This window comes from Erpetoichthys calabaricus, chromosome 10 (genome assembly GCF_900747795.2).
Source record: "Erpetoichthys calabaricus chromosome 10, fErpCal1.3, whole genome shotgun sequence".
NCBI lineage: Eukaryota > Metazoa > Chordata > Cladistia > Polypteriformes > Polypteridae > Erpetoichthys > Erpetoichthys calabaricus.
In genome coordinates this window covers 2,593,476-2,615,811 of record NC_041403.2, presented here as the reverse complement: position 1 = coordinate 2,615,811, position 22,336 = coordinate 2,593,476, and the positions used below count along the sequence as shown (strand labels likewise).

The 22,336-nt window shown below is 43.1% G+C and overlaps 2 protein-coding genes across 2 annotated transcripts in view; both read right to left on the bottom strand.

Moving 5' to 3' along the window:
• LOC127529379 (uncharacterized) overlaps positions 1-22,336 on the bottom strand; it is a 773,396-nt gene that overhangs the window by 670,811 nt on the left and 80,249 nt on the right. The gene's annotated exons all lie outside the window — the stretch shown is intronic.
• LOC114658715 (interferon-induced protein 44-like) overlaps positions 1-22,336 on the bottom strand; it is an 87,700-nt gene that overhangs the window by 47,293 nt on the left and 18,071 nt on the right. Inside the window, exon 3 of the mRNA XM_028810756.2 lies at positions 1,359-1,431. Within this exon, the coding sequence (XP_028666589.1) occupies positions 1,359-1,431 (73 nt within the window). The remainder of the gene's footprint in view (positions 1-1,358; positions 1,432-22,336) is intronic.

Sequence of the window (22,336 nt, the reverse complement as noted above, 5' to 3'; positions counted from 1 at the left end):
CCTCTCCCCACTGACTATCTGACCCTTAGTATAATTAAATTATTTGATGATTGTTTCATTGTTTCCACATCTTGTAAAGCATCTTATTTTTTTTAAACTCAAAAACAAATATAGAAAATGTGAAATAAGTTACAAAACAGTATAGCTGATTATAGCTCCTAATAGTGATATTTTGCATAAGATAGGTGAACAGGGACTGACAAACCAGGCTGGGCTGAATGCCCTGTTCTTGACATAAATTTGTTTTTACTTTCTGAAATTCTTTTGTTAACGTGCTTTTGCGATTGTCTTCTAACGAAACACTGAACAGGGAAAGGAAATTTATATATTCATTTACATATTAAAATATGCAAAATTCTGGGAGAAGTTGGGGTGGAGTGGCAGGCGTATACACATGTGTTTCTTTTCACACTGACTGGGATTTATGTAGCGGAAGTGCATGGAAGTTGGATTACGCATGGTTTTGTACATCTGAATCTTTTTGTGCATACGCACATTTCCACTTTTGTCCATACGCTATGTTTTAGTGTGAGTTCTAAGCATGGCATAATGCATGAGGCCCCAGGAGAACATGAGGAAGTCTTATCCTGAAAAGGACAATCAATCACTTTACCCTTGGTGTGCTGTCTACCAGACACAGCAGAGCTGCTATGGAGTGTCCTTGTGAACCCAGTCACTATAGTATATGTATTACAACAAAATATTTTTATGGTTCCACGAAGATCATTACAATGGAATTCCACCTGTATCAAGCAACATCCTAGATTTCTATAAAACTTTTTATTTTATTTACTATTTGTTTCTCAGTTTTTTCACCTGCTCCCTCTGTTTAGACCGGGGTACTCAATCACATTCCTAGAGGGCCACAGTGGCTGCAGGTTTTCATTCCAGCCAGTTTCCTAATTAGAAGTCAGTCCTTAACTCATAATGAAACTTGGAGTTTAACTATTTGGCTTGTTAGCGCTTTCATTCATCCAAAAGAAATTGTAATTGCACTGTTGAGTTTAGACCTTATCTTAATATTTCAGTTTTTGCTGCCTCAATTATAGTCTTCCCTGTTTTGACATCTCGCTTGTTTCTTTACATCTTTCGTCTAATCCTCCCTTTACTGTTTGCTTTGTGGCACAATAAGCTTTAGGCTTTATGCTGAGGTTAATGAAACTTTCTTACTTGATGTATGCTGGTAAAACATTGTATGCATTTATATTAATGGCAGAAATGGGGTCAGAAAAGCACACATCATGAAAAGATAATCAAGAAAAACTCCCAACTTTATTTTCATCAGTGATTTTAAATAACTTCTATCCTAAAAGCTGCCATATCCCTTGGTTTTGCACATGTCCCCCTCCTAGACTTACCGCATGCTGAACTCCACCTCTCTCCATGGTTTAGGTAACAGTGGTGAGAGTTGGCATATGTTTTCAACTGGTTCTGTAAAATATTTAAATATTACATAACAGTGAGGTTTTACTAATTGTCACATATAGTAGGAGTTGCAGAATATTGAAATTATAATTGAGCACCTACAGAAACTAAACTACAGAAAATTACTATGGTTATGTTAATGGACATCATTTTCCTGGGTTTATTATAATACTAAAGTTGTCATTCCTAGTTAAAATGTACATAATATTTCTGAGATGCCACAGTCAAGCAGTACATTTACTCTCTCTTCACTAATTTCATAAAAGTTAGTGCTTGATAAGAGCTCAAGAGAGAGACAGCAGAAGCTGAATGAGCAAACCCAGCATGACGGCTGACCGGGCAGAGCTTTAACATCCAAGACTAACTAAACTGAAATAAAATGGTTACCATTACAATGGACCCCAATGAAGCATTTCTGAATGTGGAGCTACAGCACCTCAGCAACTTAAAACCCTTCAAAGCCAGAACCTCAGCCAACAGAATCCATTGCTATACCACATAAAGCCTTCAGGTAACAGAAGCATATTTTCTGCAAGCAGAAGGAAGAGCATTTAGTGTCCTAAGACCCCACTCCACACAGTGGACCTCAGCTGTGTAGTATCTTTTCATGCCTTCCTTGCATTAAATGGGTTCTATATACCATTTTCCATCACTTTCCAAGAGTATATTTGAGTATTGTGTCTCCTGCATTACGATTTAGCCATGTTCAGAATTCTCAGGTCAATTAATTGTTCCTTTCATTTAGACTACAATTGAATATGACTCAGTTCTGATTATTGGCTCATATCTGACTTTTTAATTTTTTGTTTGACTGTTCAAATAATTTTGTAAATGATTCAAATGTGATATAACTGTTTACCCATATGTGTCCTGTACAATGAATAACAAGTAATTCATCAGAGAGGTGAAATCAAATACATAACTATGAATCCAGGAAAATGTTGACTGCTGACATGCTAACCGCAGACTTCAAATTGTTTGCAGTGCAGGATGTCTGGACATCCATGAGCTCATGATGAGAACTGTTCAACAATGCTTAATCACTGTCAGATCTGTACATAAAAAGCCTGTGGAATTAAGAGAGGGCAGATGAGTGAGGGGAGTAAAATGTAGAGAAACTGGAAGCAAAATAGTGGTTTAATAATTTCTGAATGTCAAGGGGGCATTCAATTACACATAGCAACATCTGTCCGAAATATTCTTTTGGAAAATACATACTTGAGAGCCAATGTTTCAGAAATCATGTAACCAATGAGCCATATTGGCAGGCTTTCTTACTTTCTTTTTTTAATAATAAATGAAAAAAAATATTTCATCAATAATAACAGGAAGAAATACAGGTAAAATTCCGTTACAACGAAGTGCCAGGGACCTAAAAAAATATTTTGTTGTAATGAGAATTTTGTAGTAATGAGATTCTGTATTTGAAGCGATAGATAGATAGATAGATAGATAGATAGATAGATAGATAGATAGATAGATAGATAGATAGATAGATAGATAGATAGATAGATAGATAGATACTTTATTAATCCCAAGGGAAGCAAAATGACACCTTTTATTGGCTAACTAAAAAGATTACAATATGCAAGCTTTCGAGGCAACTCAGGCCCCTTCTTCAGGCGAGATGTAATCACATCACATGATTACATCTTGCCTGAAGAAGGGGCCTGAGTTGCCTCGAAAGCTTGCATATTGTAATCTTTTTAGTTAGCCAATAAAAGGTGTCATTTTGCTTGGCTTTTCTCTACATTCATAATGGCTAACACGGTACAACACCCTAGTACTACTTAATCCCAAGGGGAAATTCACATACTCCAGCAGCAGCATACTGATAAAGAACAATATTAAATTAAAGAGTGATAATAATGCAGGTATACAGACAGACAATAACTTTGAATAATGTTAACGTTTACCCCCCCGGGTGGAATTGAAGAGTCGCATAGTGTGTTGGAGGACCGATCTCCTCAGTCTGTCAGTAGAGCAGGACGGTGACAGTAGTCTGTCGCTGAAGCTGCTCCTCTGTCTGGAGATGATCCTGTTCAGTGGATTCTCCATGATTGACAGGAGTCTGCTGAGTGCCCTTCGCTCTGCCACGGATGTCAAACTGTCCAGCTCCGTGCCTACAACAGAGCCAGCCTTCCTCACCAGTTTGTCCAGGCGTGAGGCGTCCCTCTTTTTTATGTTGCTTCCCCAGCACACCACTGTGTAGAAGAGGGCGCTCGCCACAACTGTCTGATAGAACATCTGTAGCATCTTATTGCAGATGTTGAAGGACGCCAGTCTTCTAAGGAAGTATAGTTGGCTCTGTCCTCTCTTACATAGAGCATCAGTATTGGCAGTCCAGTCCAATTTATCATCCAGCTGCACTCACAGGTATTTATAGTTCTGCACCCTCTGCACACAGTCACCTCTGATGATCACAGTGTCCATGAGGGCCCTGGTCCTCCTAAAATCCACCACCAGCTCCTTGGTTTTGCTGGTGTTCAGTTGTAGGTGGTTTGAGTCGCACCATTTAACAAAGTCTTTGATTAGGTTCCTATACTCCTCTTCCTGCCCATTCCTGATGCAGCCCACGATAGCAGTGTCGTCAGCGAACTTTTGCACGTGGCAGGACTCCGAGTTGTATTGGAAGTGCTTTCTTTAACTTGTGTCCTGGCATTTGCAATCACTTCAATAGCTTATTAATATTAATTTTAATCTCCTCCTGTCTACTGCTGACGACAATTTTTCTCAGCATTTCCTTGCGATAATACACTTTCAGGGTGCGAATGATGCCCAAATCCAATGACTAAAGCACTGTTGTGCAATTGGGTGGGAGGAATTCAACGCGAACTTTATCTAAATGTGGAAGCATGTTGTGGGCAGCACAGTTATCAATTAGAAGCCGAATCATCTTTTTCTCCTCTTCTTCATATTGTGAGGTTTCTGAACTCTTTTGGGATCTCCCCACCCCTCAACCCAACGGGACAACATGCTGAAGTGTGTCCCGAAGCGCGATTGCCGCGTCTGTGGAAGATTGTTTATCCGTTGCTGGGGCAGGACAACAGCAGGTTCACATCGGTCCAGTGAGGCGCCAATCCTAAAAGATCAGTGTTGTGCTATAAGTCCCTGTCTTGCACCCCAAAACATAAGGCTGAGTCTCAGTACTTTAGCAAAACCAGCTTTATTCAGCTTGAAACAGGAACAGCCTAGTAAGTTATTGTAGCATGATCTACCACTCTCCTGTACACACACAGCAGTCAGGCAGGGTCGTGGCCAGGTTAGTGGCCAAGTAATTCTGTTCCCTGCATTCATAATATTCCTGGCATCACCCATTGAGATCTTTTCTGTTTGCTTTGGTGGAGAGACGCAACAGGCTCAGCGGTTGCCCCAGCAACAGATAAACAGTCTTCCACAGACATGGTGATAGCACTTCGGGACACTCTTCGGCGTATCGTCCTGTTGGCGGAGGTCCCAAGAAACCTCACATTTTCTTGAATGAGTGCTGCATTAATAGGAATGTTTCTTGAACAAGTATCACTGAACCACATAAAAACGGCTTTTTCAATGTCTTCAAATGCAGCAGTTCGCATACGTTTGCAACCCGAGATTTTTCTTCTTTTTTTGATTGGTCTTTCAAGAAAGTTTGACAGTGTTGATGGCAAAATTCAGAATTCATTGGCAACATCTTTTTTCTTTTTGCCAGAATTGAAAGCCGTGAAAATTTAAGGTTTTTTTTTTTTCTAATTTGAACTGTTGTTGTTTTTTCATGTTTGCCATTTCTATAGGAGGGTGGCAATGAGTTAAATTCCAATGGATGTTTTTCAAATGTTGACAAGCGATAAGCAAAAGTACGAGCAAAGTTCGAAGAAAGAAAAAAAATGATAGCGTTTCTGTTTGGGGATCATCCTGATAGTTTTGTTGCATGTATCTTGGACTTCCTGGAAATGTGGACGGTAATATGATCATTTTGCCTACACGTACGTTGTTATTTTCAGCATTCGCTTGCAGTGTGTGTGATAGTCGTTTGTATTGTTCCACACACAGATCTTGTTGATGTAATCTGAGATAGTTGAGATGCGCGCCCTCTGTTTTAACATACGCATCTACAACGTACTGTTGGAATAGTTTGCCACTGAAGTTCAAAATACTAAAAGTATTCCTCATTGCTAATCTGTACCTGTAAAATTGGCATTGAGTAAGCCTTATTCGCTTGGTGGTTATTTTATCGGGAACATGTTGTAAATCTTTGTGCCAGCCAATGTCTCCGTAAGGGAATAAAAGTGGGTAAAGCATAGGATTGCAATTCATATTGAGCGTGGAAATCTGTTTACAGGAGTTGCCTATGGGATAGATACAAATGTCCCTTTCGGCAGGCATTTCGCCATCTTCTCCGGCGAAAATCGCTGCAACATCGGTGTGACATGTCGGGGCATTGTATTGTAAAACCTGCCCAGGGTTTTCCTTGAAAACCATTTTTACAGATGCTGTTGGATTGGACTGAGCGATTTCATGCATGTGTTTGTATGATTTAGCAAAGGGGTTGATAGTTCTGAGCAAGCTGGAGAAGTACATTTTCGCTGCATGTACAGTTTGCTTTATTTTGTAAGCGTACTTCAGTAGCTTACGCTGTGTCAAAAACATACAACTGTCCATATCCTGGAGAGGTAGAAGTGTTAGCGTATAGTGGAGAGATTTGGTGATAAATTTGCCCGTGTATTTTAAAACAGTGTGGTCCGTGGCCAGGAGGTTGATTTATCTGTGCACCCATGGAAGCAAACGCTAGAGAAGAGTTGTATTCTCGAATGTGTTCACGATAATTTTTACCTTCTGATGTTTGCTGTGTAAGAAGCTGTTGTAAAGACACAGGTGTCTCCCGCAAAGGTACTTTACCGTTGTGGCAGCACCTCGAGTACTTGTTGGATGTACTACGCTCAGCAGGAAAGTATAGTGCATGACATGGAAGATGACGAATAGGAATCAAGAAATGCCGTGTTGGCTGCGTGTGGTTGGAACTGGTTTGAAGTGGAAGCAGGATGAACCAGAAGAGAAATATATAGAAGAGATTAGGAGCAAATGTGAAGAGTGCAATTGGTCAAGTCGTAGAAGGTGGTGAAAAATTTAGGACAGTATTTGCAAGTTTAAATCAGGTTTTATTATGAGCCCAGTTTAGAGATGATTATGTATTTTATTAATCAATCTTTATCGATGCACTCAAAGCCCAATATTATAGTCCTGTTGCCATGTTGATTATCTAAATTTATTTTGGCCTATCTTTGTCTCCTAGGCCAGTGGGTTCCATCTAAATGAACAGTATGAATATTCAAACTGGGAACCAGAAAGATAACTGTAAGTTATTAATCAAGTAGTTCAAAACTTTTTATCAAACAAGTGACTTGAAAAATTTCAAATTGGTCCATTTGCTATAAAGGTTGAAAACCACTCTCCTAGGCTACACCAATTTGAGAATGATTACCGGTATTATTATTATTATTATTATTATTATTATTATTATTATTATTATTATTATAAGTGGATGATGATTTGTGTTGTCATTTTTTGGCTCCTCAACTAATATTTATGATGAGTTAGTACCCATGCCTACATCTTTAGAACTGGTACACATTACAGCGCCTAAACCTATTCTAAGTCTTCTCAGTATCTGTTTAAAGAATATTTTATCTTTTGGCAAAATCAAAACAATATTATAAATACAACAGGAAGTATAGTGTCGGACATTATTATTTCCTTCAATTTCTTTGAGTTTACTAAATGTTTAATATCAAATTATTAACAAAAACTTCAAGAAATGTAAAACACAAAATATTTGCACTGAATTATGTATCTGTTAGTGTGGCACCAAGAAGTCAAATCCTTTCCATTTACAGTCCATCACCATTGCCTTACTATCAGTAGAATTGCCTCTTACCTAATCTTTTTTTTTTCTTTATTTAGTGCCACGTATATTCTGCTGATGCACAGATCCATCTTATTAAAGTAGTTAATTAATGATGTAACTGAACAACTGTCATTTGATTCATTCAAATACAGATGATTCCCATATTTAATATTCTGTGGGCAGCATTTGTAACTGAACTGCAGTCTCGCTGGCCATAATTCCAGTTATTGAGTGTCCTAAACCAGCAGCCCCAGTATTCAAAAGTTGGAACCTCATTATGCAGGTCATGAATGATTGTGGGAACTGATACTTGGCATGGAATTTCATGTACGAAAACACGAGTCTCATCATTGGCAGTCCAAGCAAGGTGATAGGGAAGGCAACAAGGCTGTTTGCTTTTGTGGCTTATGATATAAATAAAGTCAGGCCCCTTTTTTCTGTTGAACTGTACCACCAGATTTATAAATGCATCTTATCTTCACATTTTGCACATATGTGGACATGCAGAATATTTAGGCTTCTATTTACAACTTGTGCACATAATATATTAGGTACTGTACATTCAAATTTCAGTCCATAAGAATTAGAGTGCTTTGCTCTGAATGGGAATAGGAATGCATCTGTTCTCTTTGATGCTACCCAGGACACGTCATAGGGCCCACGTCTATGATTCTTAAAACACATCAGCTTGACACTGCCAATGGCTCAGATTATTGTCTTCTACTTCTTCTCCTTCTTTAGGCTGCTCCCGTTAGGAGTTGCCACAGCAGATCATCTTCTTCCATATCTTTCTGTCCTTGTATCTTGTTCTGTTACACCTATCACCTGCATGTCCTCTCTCACCACATCCATAAACCTTCTCTTAGGCCTTCCTCTTTTCCTCTTCCCTGGCAGCTCTATCCTTAGCATCCTTTTCCCAATATACCCAGCATCTCTCCTCTGCACATGTCCAAACCAACGCAATCTCACCTCCCTGACTTTGTCTCCCAACCGTCCAACATGAGCTGACCCTCTAATGTACTCATTTCTAATCCTGTCCATCCTCGTCACACCCCGTGCAAATCTTAACATCTTTAACTCTGCCACCTCCAGCTCTGTCTCCTGCTTTCTGGTCAGTGCCACTGTCTCCAACCCATATAACATAGCTGGTCTCACTACTGTCCTGTAGACCTTTCTTTTCACTCATGCTGATACCCGTCTGTCACAAATCACTCCTGATACTCTTCTCCACCCACTCCACCCTGCCTGCACTCTCTTTTTCACTTCTCTTCCACAATCCCCATTACTCTATACTGTTGATCCCAAGTATTTAAACTCATCCACCTTCACCAACTCTACTCCTTGCATCCTCACCATTCCACTGACCTCCCTCTCAGCAAGCATCATAGTCCACGGGGACTCCTGTCTAATCTCGTCTGTCAACCTGTCCATCACCATTACAAATAAGAAAGGGCTCAGAGCCAATCCCTGATGTAATCACACCTCCAACTTGAATGCATGCATCACTCCTACCTCAGACCTCACCACTGTCACACTTCCCTCGTACATATCCTGTACAACTCTTACATACTTCTCTGCCACTCCTGACTTCCTCATACAATACCACAGCTCCTCTCGAGGCACCCTGTCATATGCTTTCTCCAGGTTTACAAAGCCACAATGCAACTCCTCCTGGCCTTCTCTAAACTTCTCCATCAACATCCTCAGAGCAAACATTGCATCGGTGGTGATCTTTCTTGGCATGAAACCATACTGCTGTTCACTAATCATCACCTCACTTCTTAACTGAGCTTCCACTACTCTTTCCCATAACTTCATGCTGTGGCTCATCAATTTTATCCTCCTGTAGTTATTACAGTCCTGAACATCCTCCTTATTCTTAAATATCGGCACCAGTCCACTTCTTCTCCACTCCTCAGGCATCCTCTCACTTAAAATAGATTCCATTAAATAATCTGGTTAAAAACTCCACTGTCATCTCTCCTAAACACCTCCATGCTTCCACAGGTATGTCATCTGGACCAACGGCCTTTCCATTTTTCATCTTCTTCATAGTTGTCCTTACTTCCTACTTGCTAATCCGTTGCACTTCCTGATTCACTATCTTCACATCATCCATCCTCTTCTCTCTCTTGATCTCTTCATTCATCAGCCTCTCAAAGTACTATTTCCATCTGCTCAACACACTCTCCTCGCTTGTGAGTACATTTCCATCTTTATCCTTTATCAGCCTATACTGCTGCTCTTCTTTCTCAGCTCAGTCCCTCTATCTAGCCCATCGATTCTTTTCCTCCTCCTTAGTGTCCAACCTCTCATACAACTCATCATACACCTTTTCTTTACCTTCACCACCTCTCTCTTCATGTTGCGCCTTATCTTCTTGTACTCTTGTCTACTTTCCGCATCTCTCTGACTATCTCCTTCTTCTTTGCCATCCTCTTCCTCTGTATACTCTCCTGTATTTCCTCATTCCACCACCAGGTTTCCTTTTCCTCCTTCCTCTGTACAGATCTCACACCAAGCACCCTTCTTGCTGTCACCCTTACTACATCTGCTGTAGTGGCTCAGATTATTATCTGTTGGTATTAAAATCATTTTAAAACAAAGCTGCAAAATAAGGCAGGTGTTAATGATAGGTAACTAACAGATATTTTTATGTCTCACACAGAGCATTTCAAAAGAAGAAAATCCCTGAATTAGTATAAGCCGCCCAAACTCAAAGTGTTCATAAAATATGTAATGATTTAGTTCATGCGATATAAGTACATAAGCCATAAATGTACAGAAGTATATTATAAACAAGAATACTTGTGTCAAATACAGTACTTGAAATATCAAAGTGTGTGCATTAATTTAAATGTTTAACAAGTAAATTTTCTTGATTGTAATACAAATTTGTTGCATTTCACTCTCCAATTGCGGACCATAAATTGGCTAGATCCCTAGCAACCAATCAAAAATCATATTCTAATCACTGACCTTGAATAATGACATGCCATATGCTTACTTACTTACGCCATATGCTACTGACTACATCAACTTCTATGTGTAGTTCCAGTAAGAACAGTACGCTGCTATGCTAACAACAAACCATGGATTACAAGTGACATTAAGGGCCTTTTGAACCAGAAGAAAAGGGCTTTTAAAAGCGGTGATCAGCATGAACTCAAGCACGTGCAGAAGGAACTCCGAGTCCAGCTCAGGGCGGTGAAGGAGCAGTACAGGAGAAAGCTGAAGCACAAGTTGCAGAATAACAGCATGAAGAAAGTGTGGGATGGGATGAAAATCATCACTGGCTGCAGCTCGAAGCGGGGTACCACCATCGAGAGAGACGTGGAGACAGCAAACCTGATGAACAACTTCTTTAACAGGTTTGACCACCCTAACACACTCTCACCTTGGAGTACTGCACCCTCCACCCACCCTTCTGCTGATACCAGCATAGGAGAGAGTTTCCCCCCACCCACAATTACAGCAGCGCAGGTGAGCAGAGAGCTGAGGAGACTCTGTGCCAGCAAAGCAGCGGTTCCAGATGGAGTATCGCCATGACTGCTGAAGGCCTGTGCATTGGAGCTGGGGAGTCCTCTACAACGCATCTTCAACCTGAGCCTGGAACAGGGGAGAGTCCCGAGGCTTTGGAAAACATCTTACATCACCGCAGTCCCAAAGGTATCACGTCCTGGTGAGCTGATTGACTTCAGGCTTGTCTCCCTGACATCACATGTGATGAAGACCATGGAGTGGCTGCTGCTTCACCACCTGAGGCCACAGGTCCATCACGCCCTCGACCCTCTGCAGTTCGCATACCAGGAGAAGGTGGGATTGGAGGATGCCATCATCTACATGTTACACTGATCCCTCTCCTACTTGGACAGAGGCAGTGGTGCTGTAAGAATTATGTTTCTGGACTTCTCTAGCGCCTTCAACACCATCCAACCTCTGCTCTTTACAGACAAGCTGACAAAGATGGGAGTAGATTAATACCTGGTGGCATGGATCGTGGACTATCTTACAAACTGACCTCAGTATGTGCGTCTCAGGAACTGCAGGTCTGATATTGTGGTCAGCAACACAGGAGCGCCACAGGGGACTGTACTTTCTCCGGTCCTGTTCAGCTTATATACATCGGAATTCCAATACAACTCAGAGTCCTGCCACATGCAAAAGTTCACTGATGACACTGCTATCGTGGTCTGCATCAGGAGTGGGCAGGAGGAGGACTATAGGAACCTCATCAAGGACTATGTTAAATGGTGCAACTCAAACCACCTACACCTGAACACCAGCAACACCAAGGAGCTGGTGGTGGATTGGACCCTGTGATCATCAGAGGTGACTGTGTGCAGAGGATGCAGACCTATAAATACCTGGGAGTGTAGCTGCATGATAAATTAGACTGGACTGCCAATACTGATGCTCTGTGCAAGAGAGGACAGAGCCAACTATACTTCCTTAGAAGGCTGGCATCCTTCAACATCTGCAATAAGATGCTGCAGATGTTCTATCAGACGGTTGTGGCGAGTGCCCTCTTCTACACCGTGGTGTGCTGGGGAGGCAGCATAAAGAAGACGGACGCCTCACGCCTGGACAAACTGATGAGGAAAGCAGGCTCTATTGTAGGCACAAAGCTGGACAGTTTGACATCTGTGGCAGAGCGACGGGCGCTGAGCAGACTCCTGTCAATCATGGAGAATCCACTGTATCCACTGAACAGTATCATCTCCAGACAGAGGAGCAGCTTCAGCGACAGACTCCTGTCACCCTCCTGCTCCACTGACAGACTGAGGACACCCCACAATATGCGACTCTTCAATTTCACCCAGGGGGTAAACGTTAACATTATACAAAGTTATTGTCTGTTATACCTGCATTGTTATCACTCTTTAATTTAATGTTCTTTATCAGTATGCTGCTGCTGGAGTATGTGAATTTCCACTTGGGATTAATTAAGTATCTATCTATCTATCTATCTATCTATCTATCTATCTATCTATCTATCTATCTATCTATCTATCTATCTATCTATCTATCTATCTATCTATCTATCTATCTATCTATCTATCTATCTATCTATCTATCTATCTATCTATCTATCTATCTATCATAATTACAAATGGTGAGGCCAAATATGCAGCGTCTGCACATAATGTGAACATAACATTCTTGCACAGAATGTAATGTTTGGTCTTTCTTGGTGTTATATAGTCTGCTTTTATTCTATTAAAGAAACACCAAACCATAATACACATACTTCCCATAATATACGGTTAATTCCATCAACCCTGCATTTAAAGAAACAGACATCCCCGCAGATGCTACATCCCCCACTCAAAAAAAAAAAATACAATGTGTTTTGTTCTATACACTCCAATATTAACTAAGTCTTCTGCAGAGAACCTTATCGTGGTGGAGGGGTTTGCGTGTCCCAATGATCCTAGGAGCTCTGTTGTCCGGGGCTTTAAGCCCCTGGTAGGGCCACCCAAGGCAAACTGGTCCTAGGTGAGGGATGAGACAAAGAGCGGTTAAACAAACCTCCTATGATGAAAGACAACTTTAGACGGCATTTTCCCTTGCCCGGACGCGGGTCACCAGGGCCCCCCTCTGGAGCCAGGCCTGGAGGTGGGGCTCGATGGCGAGTTCCTGGTGGCCGGGCCTGTACCCATGGGGCTCAGCCGGGCACAGCCCGAAGAGGCAACGTGGGTCCCCCTTCCCATGGGCTCACCACCTATGGGAGGGGCCAAGGAGGTTGGATGCAGTGTGAGTTGGGTGGTGGCCGAAGGCGGGGACCTTGGCGGTCCGATCCTCGGCTACAGAAGCTGGCTCTTGGGACGTGGAATGTTACCTCTCTGAAGGGGAAGGAGCCTGAGCTAGTGCGCGAAGTTGAGAGGTTCCGGCTAGATATAGTCGGACTCACCTCGACGCACAGTTTAGACTCTGGAACCAATCTCCTTGAGAGGGGATGGACTCTGTACCACTCTGGAGTTGCCCCCGGTGAGAGGGGCACTCTCCACCTTGCACTTTTTAACTTGCACTGCATTGTTATCACTCTTTAATTTAATATTGTTTTCTATCAGTATGCTGCTGCTGGAGAATGTGAATTTCCCCTTGGGGATTAATAAAGTATCTATCTATCTATCTATCTATCTATCTATCTATCTATCTATCTATCTATCTATCTATCTATCTATCTATCTATCTATCTATCTATCTATCTATCTATCTATCTATCTACTTTGAAATTTTAAAATTTTAACCTCCTTGCAGTTAACCTTAGAGGGATAGGACCATCAGTGAAAAATAAAATTAAAAAATTCATGATCAGCAACCTCGAAAATAGCATAAAACAACACTCCATGAGCCTACATTTCTGTTCCCCATTTATTGAAATTTTTAAAGTTAACTTCTGTTTGTGACGATGTGGGTTTGCTGCATGCTCCCATCTTCTATTTGGGAGCCCTTAAACCCAACACCGTCGGTAATGTTACCGATGAGCTAAGCAGTGTGGCAACAACATAGCAAGGGGATGGTGTACAAAAGTGCTAAGTGCTTTTATTTAAAACAATAGAACAAAACAGTGTTCAAATTAAATAAAGTGCAGTAATTCAACATCTCTTCATTAAATAAATAATCCATTAAAAGCAAGTGAAAGTGGAGGTTAAAACAATAGAAAAAAACAATCCTTTAAAAATGAGGTTAAAACAACACTGGAAGCAGTACTTTAAAACAATTACATTGCTTTTTACCCTAGCGTCTCTCCTGCTTCTCTCGTTTGGGCCCTGCAGCAGGCGAGTCGCTGTCTCAGCAGCTGACCTTCACTCCGCTCGACCAATTCTGGAGGCCTTCTGATCCCTGGCTTCGGTCACACACTCGTCCCAGACCGAGACTTGTTTTCCTTGATGACCAGGACACTCACATCAAGGACTTCACCCACCAAGTCTCCCGAATCCCACTGCCTTCCCAGCCTTATGCGGCCAGTCATCCTTCTTCACTGGTCACTCCCGCTACATGATCACTCAGTGGGAGCGACCACTGCTACTACTACTCCCGGGTGTTGGCCCAACACCCAGGCTTCCCGTACAGCTGCATGCGAGCCTGCACTCAATTGCTTGCTCTCCCGCACCGGCTCTCTCTCCTGTGTCTTGCTTTCTCCTACAACCTCTGTTTCTTCTCTCTCCTTTCTTTTTTTCTCTTCCCTAGCCGACTAATGCTACTATTTTATTAAGAGGGCATGGCAGCTGTAGCAAATTAGCAGCCCCAGGAACAATCACGGATGCACTTAGGTGAGAAACGCCCACACCGCAAATTGCCCTGAGCACTGCTTCAAAGCCACACAACCACCATGCCCCCTCACTAAGCCGCGAGCGCAGTGATTATCTATATATATAATTTGCTAAGCCACCGACAAGTAGCCACCCATGGCGCACACAGGAAGGAGCCACGGCCACCAACTCTAAGACCATTGGATACGACAACAACTCGCAGAGCCATGCCCAGCAACTCGGACGCGACAACTGGGAAAAAACGCCATCATTTATGTTCGTCTGTGCTACCGTACACATGCACCTCTGAGCCACGTTGACTTTTCGGTTACGACGCACGACTGTGTGCACCAGCAAACTGTTTTACATGCTACATACAGCAATTTGCATCCGCGACAAACATGCGTCTTCTTAGATGGTCCTGCAGGAACACGGAAGACGTTTCCCCGCCCACCAACACTCCTTTTTCCACGGCCCGCGTCTACCCTCGCTCTCTAGGCATTCACACTGCCTGCTCACCGACCACCCAGTTAGTCGCTTTCGTCTGTGCTAGGAGTCCACATGCACCTCTGAGCCATGTTGACTTTTCATTATTCTTTTCGGTTACGACACCCGACCGCGTCCACCATCAAGAACCATGGGAAAGGAACAACAAAGCCCCGCACAGAAACTCTACCCCCCCCCCCCCACGTGATTGGGAACGCACCTCAGAGCACTGCCCGCCAACTTGAACAGCTCATCAAACACATACTCGCTTTGCTCTGTGCTGCTGTCTAAATCCAGCTGTGAACCACGTTGACTGTTCTTTTGCCCTCCATGGCTACTGCTTCAAATGTATTTCATGGAAACAACACTTCTTTCAATGTTATAAAAATTCCTGCATCAGATAACTGTTTGTTTCTATAAGTCAGGTTTTTTTGGAAAAATGTCATTGACGAAACTGTTGCACTCAAACTTCGCAACATGGCTGTTGGCTTTGTTTGCCAACATTGGGATAACTTCGGCGACGTGGTATCCGTTGTTGTTAGTCACAGAGGTATTGTTATACAGTCTGCTCAACAATACGCTGACTACATGAATACATCCGGAGTCTATGGTGGTGAGGCAGAAATTGTGGCAATGTCCCAAATCCTTCCAGCTACTATCAGCATTTACTTCCAAGAACGTGCTCATGCCTCTCCTCGAGTTTACAATCCGGCCCAGTGTCTCTCCATATTCCTGCTCTTTAGCGGTCCTTTTGTAGCGGGGTTACATAGTAGTAATAGTGTTGTCAGCGTTAGTACCATGTGCATCTTGTTTCCATCATCCCGTTTGCTGTTTGTGTGTCAGTGAATGTCGTCCCCGTAAAGGGGGACGGATAATGGGAGGAGACCGCAACCCCAATCCTGGAAAACCACCTGTTTGCTATTATTCAATTACATCCATCTCAGGACTATTTAAGTAATCAGGGAGAGAAGAAAAGGGAAGACAGAAGAGGAAGGAGAGGAGAGAAGGAGATTTTTCACATTCACGACCATGAGCCATCTGTACCTGTTATATTCCACATCGCGCATTTCCATCCAGTTTGTTTTTCTATCCGCCGGACTTGCTTCAAGAACCTCATCACGAGAGACCCCAGGGTTGGAATTAATTATCCACCACGCACCGAGGATTCACGGTGAGGCTGCTCCATTTTGTCTGGGGAAAATCAAACGACTCATTTTTCGCTAGTTCAGTCAACCGCATTCAGGACAGTTTTTATAACTGGACTCAAGTTTACATTCATTTCCGTATCTCATTCAGTTTTTGGTATCTGTGTTGTTTGTTATATGTTACAGGGGCAAGGGAGGGTTTATTGTGTGTGTGTATATATATATATATATATATATATATATATATATATATATATGGTGTTGTTGCTTTGGTGGAGGGATATATATATATATATATATTTATTGTGCATTTTGTTTTTTGTTGTTGTTCGTTTAATATAATTACGCACCTATTTTACATATCACCTGTTTTTGTGAGCTTAATTAAACCGTCGATTGTGGGGAAAATTTTTATTTGTTAGAGGTACGGCTTGATATTTAGATTCAGCTCGGTAAATTATCCAGGCCACACACAGGTCTTGGAAGTGTAGCTGCCGGCCGGGTAAGAGGTCGGCCGTTACACTTTGGATCATGGGCATTACGAGGTTCTCATGCCTCTCAAATACACATGTGATAACCTTCTGGTGACATCTTTTGACGCTGTCGGTATGTGCACACAGGGTGCACACCCACTTGCTCACTACAGTAATGTGACGTCACCTGCCCACTCTCCTCTTCCTGAAAAACATTTAAAGACACACTCCCCTAAACACACGCATTCCACACAGGACTTTCAATGCACCTTTTGTTCCAAAAGCTTCCGAGTGCAGAGATATCTGAACGCACATTTAAAAAAACACAACACTAAACGAGTGATGCAATGTGAACATTGCCAGCAATACTTCAAAACAACTCGCGCTCTCAAGAAACACTTATATACTCATTCCACTCTCACCTTCAATTGCACATTTTGTAACGAGGACTTCACAGGTGAGATGGATCTCCACAACCATAGGCAGATCCATTCAACACAAACATTTGTATGCAAAATTTGCGACAAACACTTTCACGCACGCAGATACCTTACTAACCATCTCAAAACACATTCCCTGATGAATTCTTTTCAGTGTCAACACTGCTCCAAAACCTTCACGTGCCAGAAATCTCTCAAAGCACATTTAAACACCCACTCCACTGAACAAGCGCATTCCAAACAGATCTTTCAATGCACAATTTGTTCAAAAACGTTTCGAGTGCAGAGATATCTCAACATGCATTTAATAACACCCAGGCAACCAACACTGAATAATCAATAGCTGCAACTACTTTTCCCGCCCCAACTGCTCACCTGAGTCGGTTTCGTCTCTGTTCAGCAGTGTTTCCCAAACTCGGTCCTGGTGAACCCCTGTGGGTGCAGGGTTTTGTTCCAACCAGATTCCTAATCATTAATGCCGGTGAAACTCATCCGGGATAAGTCGGTTTTTCAAATGCAGCCGTGTAGCAAATTATTCTAGCAGGATGTAATAATCCGAGATGAATGCGCGCCCCCGCGCTGAGTGAAAAGCCAATGTATATTGAGTCTAAAAAACATGATCAGCAAGTCTTTAATAATCTGCAACAAAATGATGAAAGTACGGGTGCATTTTTTTCACACAAGCTGTGTGTGTGTGCGTGTGTGCGTGTGTGTGTGTGTGTGTGTGTGTGTGTGGGTGGGTAGGTGGTTGTTAGTTAATTAGTTGCTCGAAGGATTTCAAGATTTAATATGCAAAAGCGGTAACACTGCAAAAGCAGCCCAAACCAGAAAAGATGGCTGGCAAAAAGTGTCTGACAAATTAAACGCGTGTGCATTGTACTTACTGAAAGCAGTGTTACGGATTTTGCAAATGTTTTTTTCCCTCTGCTTAAAAAACATTAAAAAAGCAACGTGATTATATACACCGCGGGTTGGTATGCAGCGTGTAAAACAGTATGTTTGCCGCGGACAATTTGCCGAATACTTTTAACACGAAGACAGTCACGGACATTTGTATGTAGCTGTCTCCAGAATTCCATCTTTTCATTCACTTACTGGTATGCCTGCAGGAACACCTGCAGCGAGCGAGCGACACACACACACACATACAGGCGCGCGCGAGCGAGTGAGAGAGAGAGAGCGCTGGACACATAAGAATAATAATCCTTCATTACATTGATATACCGGTGTTTTCAGTATTCAAAGTGCTATCCACACAGGGAGGAACCAAACCCACAATCTTTCACAGTCTCCTTACTGCAAAGCAGCAACACTACCACTGCGCTACAAGGCAGAGAAGGCAGTTAAAGAATGCACCGGGCTCGATTTTGTTTTCACTTCTGTTTGAACAACTGTGTCGTTCAGGAAGTGTTCACCCATCAATACATAATTATGCGGCATATGCTACACCGCAGGTTGGCTAGTTTATTTTAAAAACTGGCCTTTGATGGGAGCTGGGGACCCGCTATACCACACTGTTCCATTAGCGTGTGAACCCTTGACATTGGTTGATGTGGCCTACATAAATTCAAGTCCTTCTGATAATTTTTGCTGCACACACCTATTGATTTACTCTTCACCATAACAGTATGATTTGTTACTAATCCTCACGTATTCTGTTCCTCTTCTCGCTACTCAAATGTGCCACTTGGTGCCAATGCCCACCTGCCAAGTTGTATTGCCTGCCTAAAGTAAAGTCATCCCTGATGGAGCATCGCAGGAATTGTCAGGTAGAGGGGTTCCTGTCATCGGATTGGCTGGCCCAGTGCTGGCTTGGCTGTGGAATGGCCAATAGGAGGAGGCAGCTTGATAGTCTCCAGGACTCTGAACAAACCGAAATCATATTATATGATATCATCAACTGTTGAATTCTGCTCTGTACTTGTAATATTTCTATTACACTATTATATTGTATTGAGGATGACTTCTGTTCTGTTCTGTGTATTGTATTGTAATTACCCCTTTTTTTGACACCCACTGCACGCCCAATCTACCTGGAAAGGAGTCTCTCTTTGAACTGCCAAACTGGGAAACCATTTCCCGAGGTTTATTCCATTATTTCACTACAAGGGTTTTTTTGGGATTTTTTTATTTGTCTTCTTAGAGAGTCAAGCCTGGGGGGGCTGTCAAAAGGTAGGGCCTGTTAAAGCCCATTGTGACACACCTTGTGTGATTTTGGGCTAAACAAAAAAAAAATTGTATTGTATTGATTTCCTGCACTAAACATGGTCCACAAATGGTCTAAAATTGAGGGTTTTCCAGGTCTGGAGGACCAAAAACAGGGGTAAACCCCAAAAAGTTCAACATCTTGCATTACTTGACATCAAGACAAGTTGAACAGTATATCATATTAGGGAGTTTTCTCATACCAGTGTGTAAGAAGGCAAGATTTAAAAAAAAAAAACTGAAGTGATTTCAAAGCGTTCAGAAGTAATTCTTAAGAACACAAACCTTTTACAGAGACTTTCATTGAACGGTTGAAGTTTCTTGTTAAACAAATAATGATTAAATTGTGATATTGGTACAACAAAAAAAAAATCATGATTTGAGAATGAAGATGTTTATGACAGTTGTACTGCTAAGGTCACTGCAGTTGTCAAGAATTCAGACTTTACTTTGATTCCTCTGTCATGAGAGTTCCACATGTAACATTTAGGAAAATGTACTTGTTTTACATGAGAAGTGTTGCCCATTTCAGCTCATCCTTATCTACTTTAATGCTTGATGTCCTAGTTATGCCTTAATATAATTCCTAAACTATTGTAACGTTTTATTAAAAGGTCTTCAATAAATTTACAATTTCCATGTCTGCTGCTAGAATTTTAATATATGACAAAAAATAGGAAAACACCACAAATATTCTGCTCCCTGTAAAATTGTGTAACATAACCTAATTTTCTCAAGCCTCAAAAGCTAGTTCTGTATATGTCACAAGCTGAAGCTTATCAGGGTAACAAAGTGGTTAAGTTAGGAAATAAACATGAACAAGCACCAGCCCAACACAAGGCCCACTCGTGCATACTCACATGTCGCACTGGAAATTTAGAAATGTAAATTTAGAAGTCTGTTATGTAAATATCTTTGAAGGAAAAATCCTCAGCTGCCTAACTGATACACAGCATTATGAAAATTCAAAAAATCATCTTATTCACATTTATCAGAAGAGAGCATCTTAACACTAGAATTACCAGAGCCTACGAGAAAACCCGTAAATCCGGCCCACCTTAAATCTGTTCACACCTCTCCCTCAGCATCATTTGTCTTGTAAATGTGCCAATTAAGACAAGCAGCAAGCAGCCTGCTATTCCATCCCCCTCCGTCGCAGAACGTTCACAAAGTTTTCCTAGCTCATGCCTTGATTGATTATCTGGGAGTGAAGTGCTGGAGTTTTAGAGTGGAAATAATAGATCGTTATTTGGAACACATGCATTTCATGTGTGTTCCATTTCTACAGTAATCTGTGTAAACACATTGTTAAAACAGAACCTTTTTTCATATTTTAATAGTAAATGTAGGTATAAACTATAGAATGTGTGAAGCCAATTTTGGATGGCGTTTTCCCTTGCCCGGACGCGGGTCACCGGGGCTCCACTCTGGAGCCAGGCCTGGAGGTGGGGCTCGATGGCGAGCGCCTGGTGGCCGGGCCTGCACCCATGGGGCTCGGCTGGGCACAGCCCGAAGAGGCAACGTGGGTCCACCTTCCCATGGGCTCACCACTTATGGGAGGGGCCAAGGAGGTCGGGTGCAGTGTGAGTTGGGTGGTGGCCGAAGGCGGGGACCTTGGCGGTCTGATCCTCGGCTACAGAAGCTGGCTCTTGGGACGTGGAATGTCACCTCTCTGAAGGGGAAGGAGCCTGAGCTAGTACGCAAAGTTGAGAGGTTCCGGCTAGATATAGTCGGACTCACCTCGACGCACAGCTTGGACTCTGGAACCAATCTCCTTGAGAGGGGCTGGACTCTGTACCACTCTGGAGTTGCCCCCGGTAAGAGGCGCCGAGCAGGTGTGGGTATACTTATTGCCCCCCAACTTGGAGCCTGTACATTGGGGTTTACCCCGGTGGACGAGAGGGTAGCCTCCCTTCACCTTCGGGGGGGGGGGAACGGGTCCTAACTGTTGTTTGTGCGTATGCACCGAACAGCAGTTCAGAGTACCCACCCTTTTTGGAGTCCCTGGAGGGTGTGCTAGAGGGCATACCTTCTGGGGACTCCCTCGTTCTGCTGGGAGACTTCAATGCTCACGTGGGCAATGACAGTGAGACCTGGAAGGGCGTGATTGGGAGGAATGGCCCCCCCGATCTGAACCTGAGCGGTGTTTTGTTATTGGACTTCTGTGCTCGTCATGGATTGTCCATAACGAACACCATGTTCAAGCATAGGGGTGTTCATATGTGCACTTGGCACCAGGACACCCTAGACCTCAGTTCGATGATCGACTTTGTGGTCGTGTCGTCGGACTTGCGGTCACATGTCTTGGACACTCGGATGAAGAGAGGGGCGGAGCTGTCAACTGATCACCACCTGGTGGTGAGTTGGCTTCGATGGTGGGGGAGGATGCCGGTCAGGCGTGGTAGGCCCAAACGTGTTGTGAGGGTCTGCTGGGAACGTCTGGCAGAGCCCCCTGTCAGAAGTAGCTTCAACTCCCACCTCCGGCAGAACTTCGACCACATCCCGAGGGAGGTGGGGGACATTGAGTCCGAATGGGCCATGTTCCGTGCCTCTATTGTTGAGGCAGCTGACCGGAGCTGTGGCCGTAAGGTGGTCGGTGCCTGTCGTGGCGGCAATCCCCGAACCCGTTGGTGGACACCGGCGGTGAAGGATGCTGTCAAGCTGAAGAAGGAGTCCTACAGGACCCTTTTGTCCTGTGGGACCCTGGAGTACCTAGTACCGGCAGGCCAAGCGGAATGCGGCTTTGGTGTTTGCTGAGGCAAAAACTCGGGCATGGGAGGAGTTTGGGGAGGCCATGGAGAACGACTTTCGGACGGCTTCGAGGAGATTCTGGTCCACCATCCGGCATCTTAGGAAGGGGAAGCAGTGCAGTGTCAACACTGTATATGGTGGGGATGGTGCGCTGCTGACCTCGACTCGGGACGTTGTGGGTCGGTGGGGGGAGTACTTCGAAGACCTCCTCAATCGTATTAACATGCCTTCCAATGAGGAAGCAGAGCCTGGGGACTCAGAGGTGGGCTCC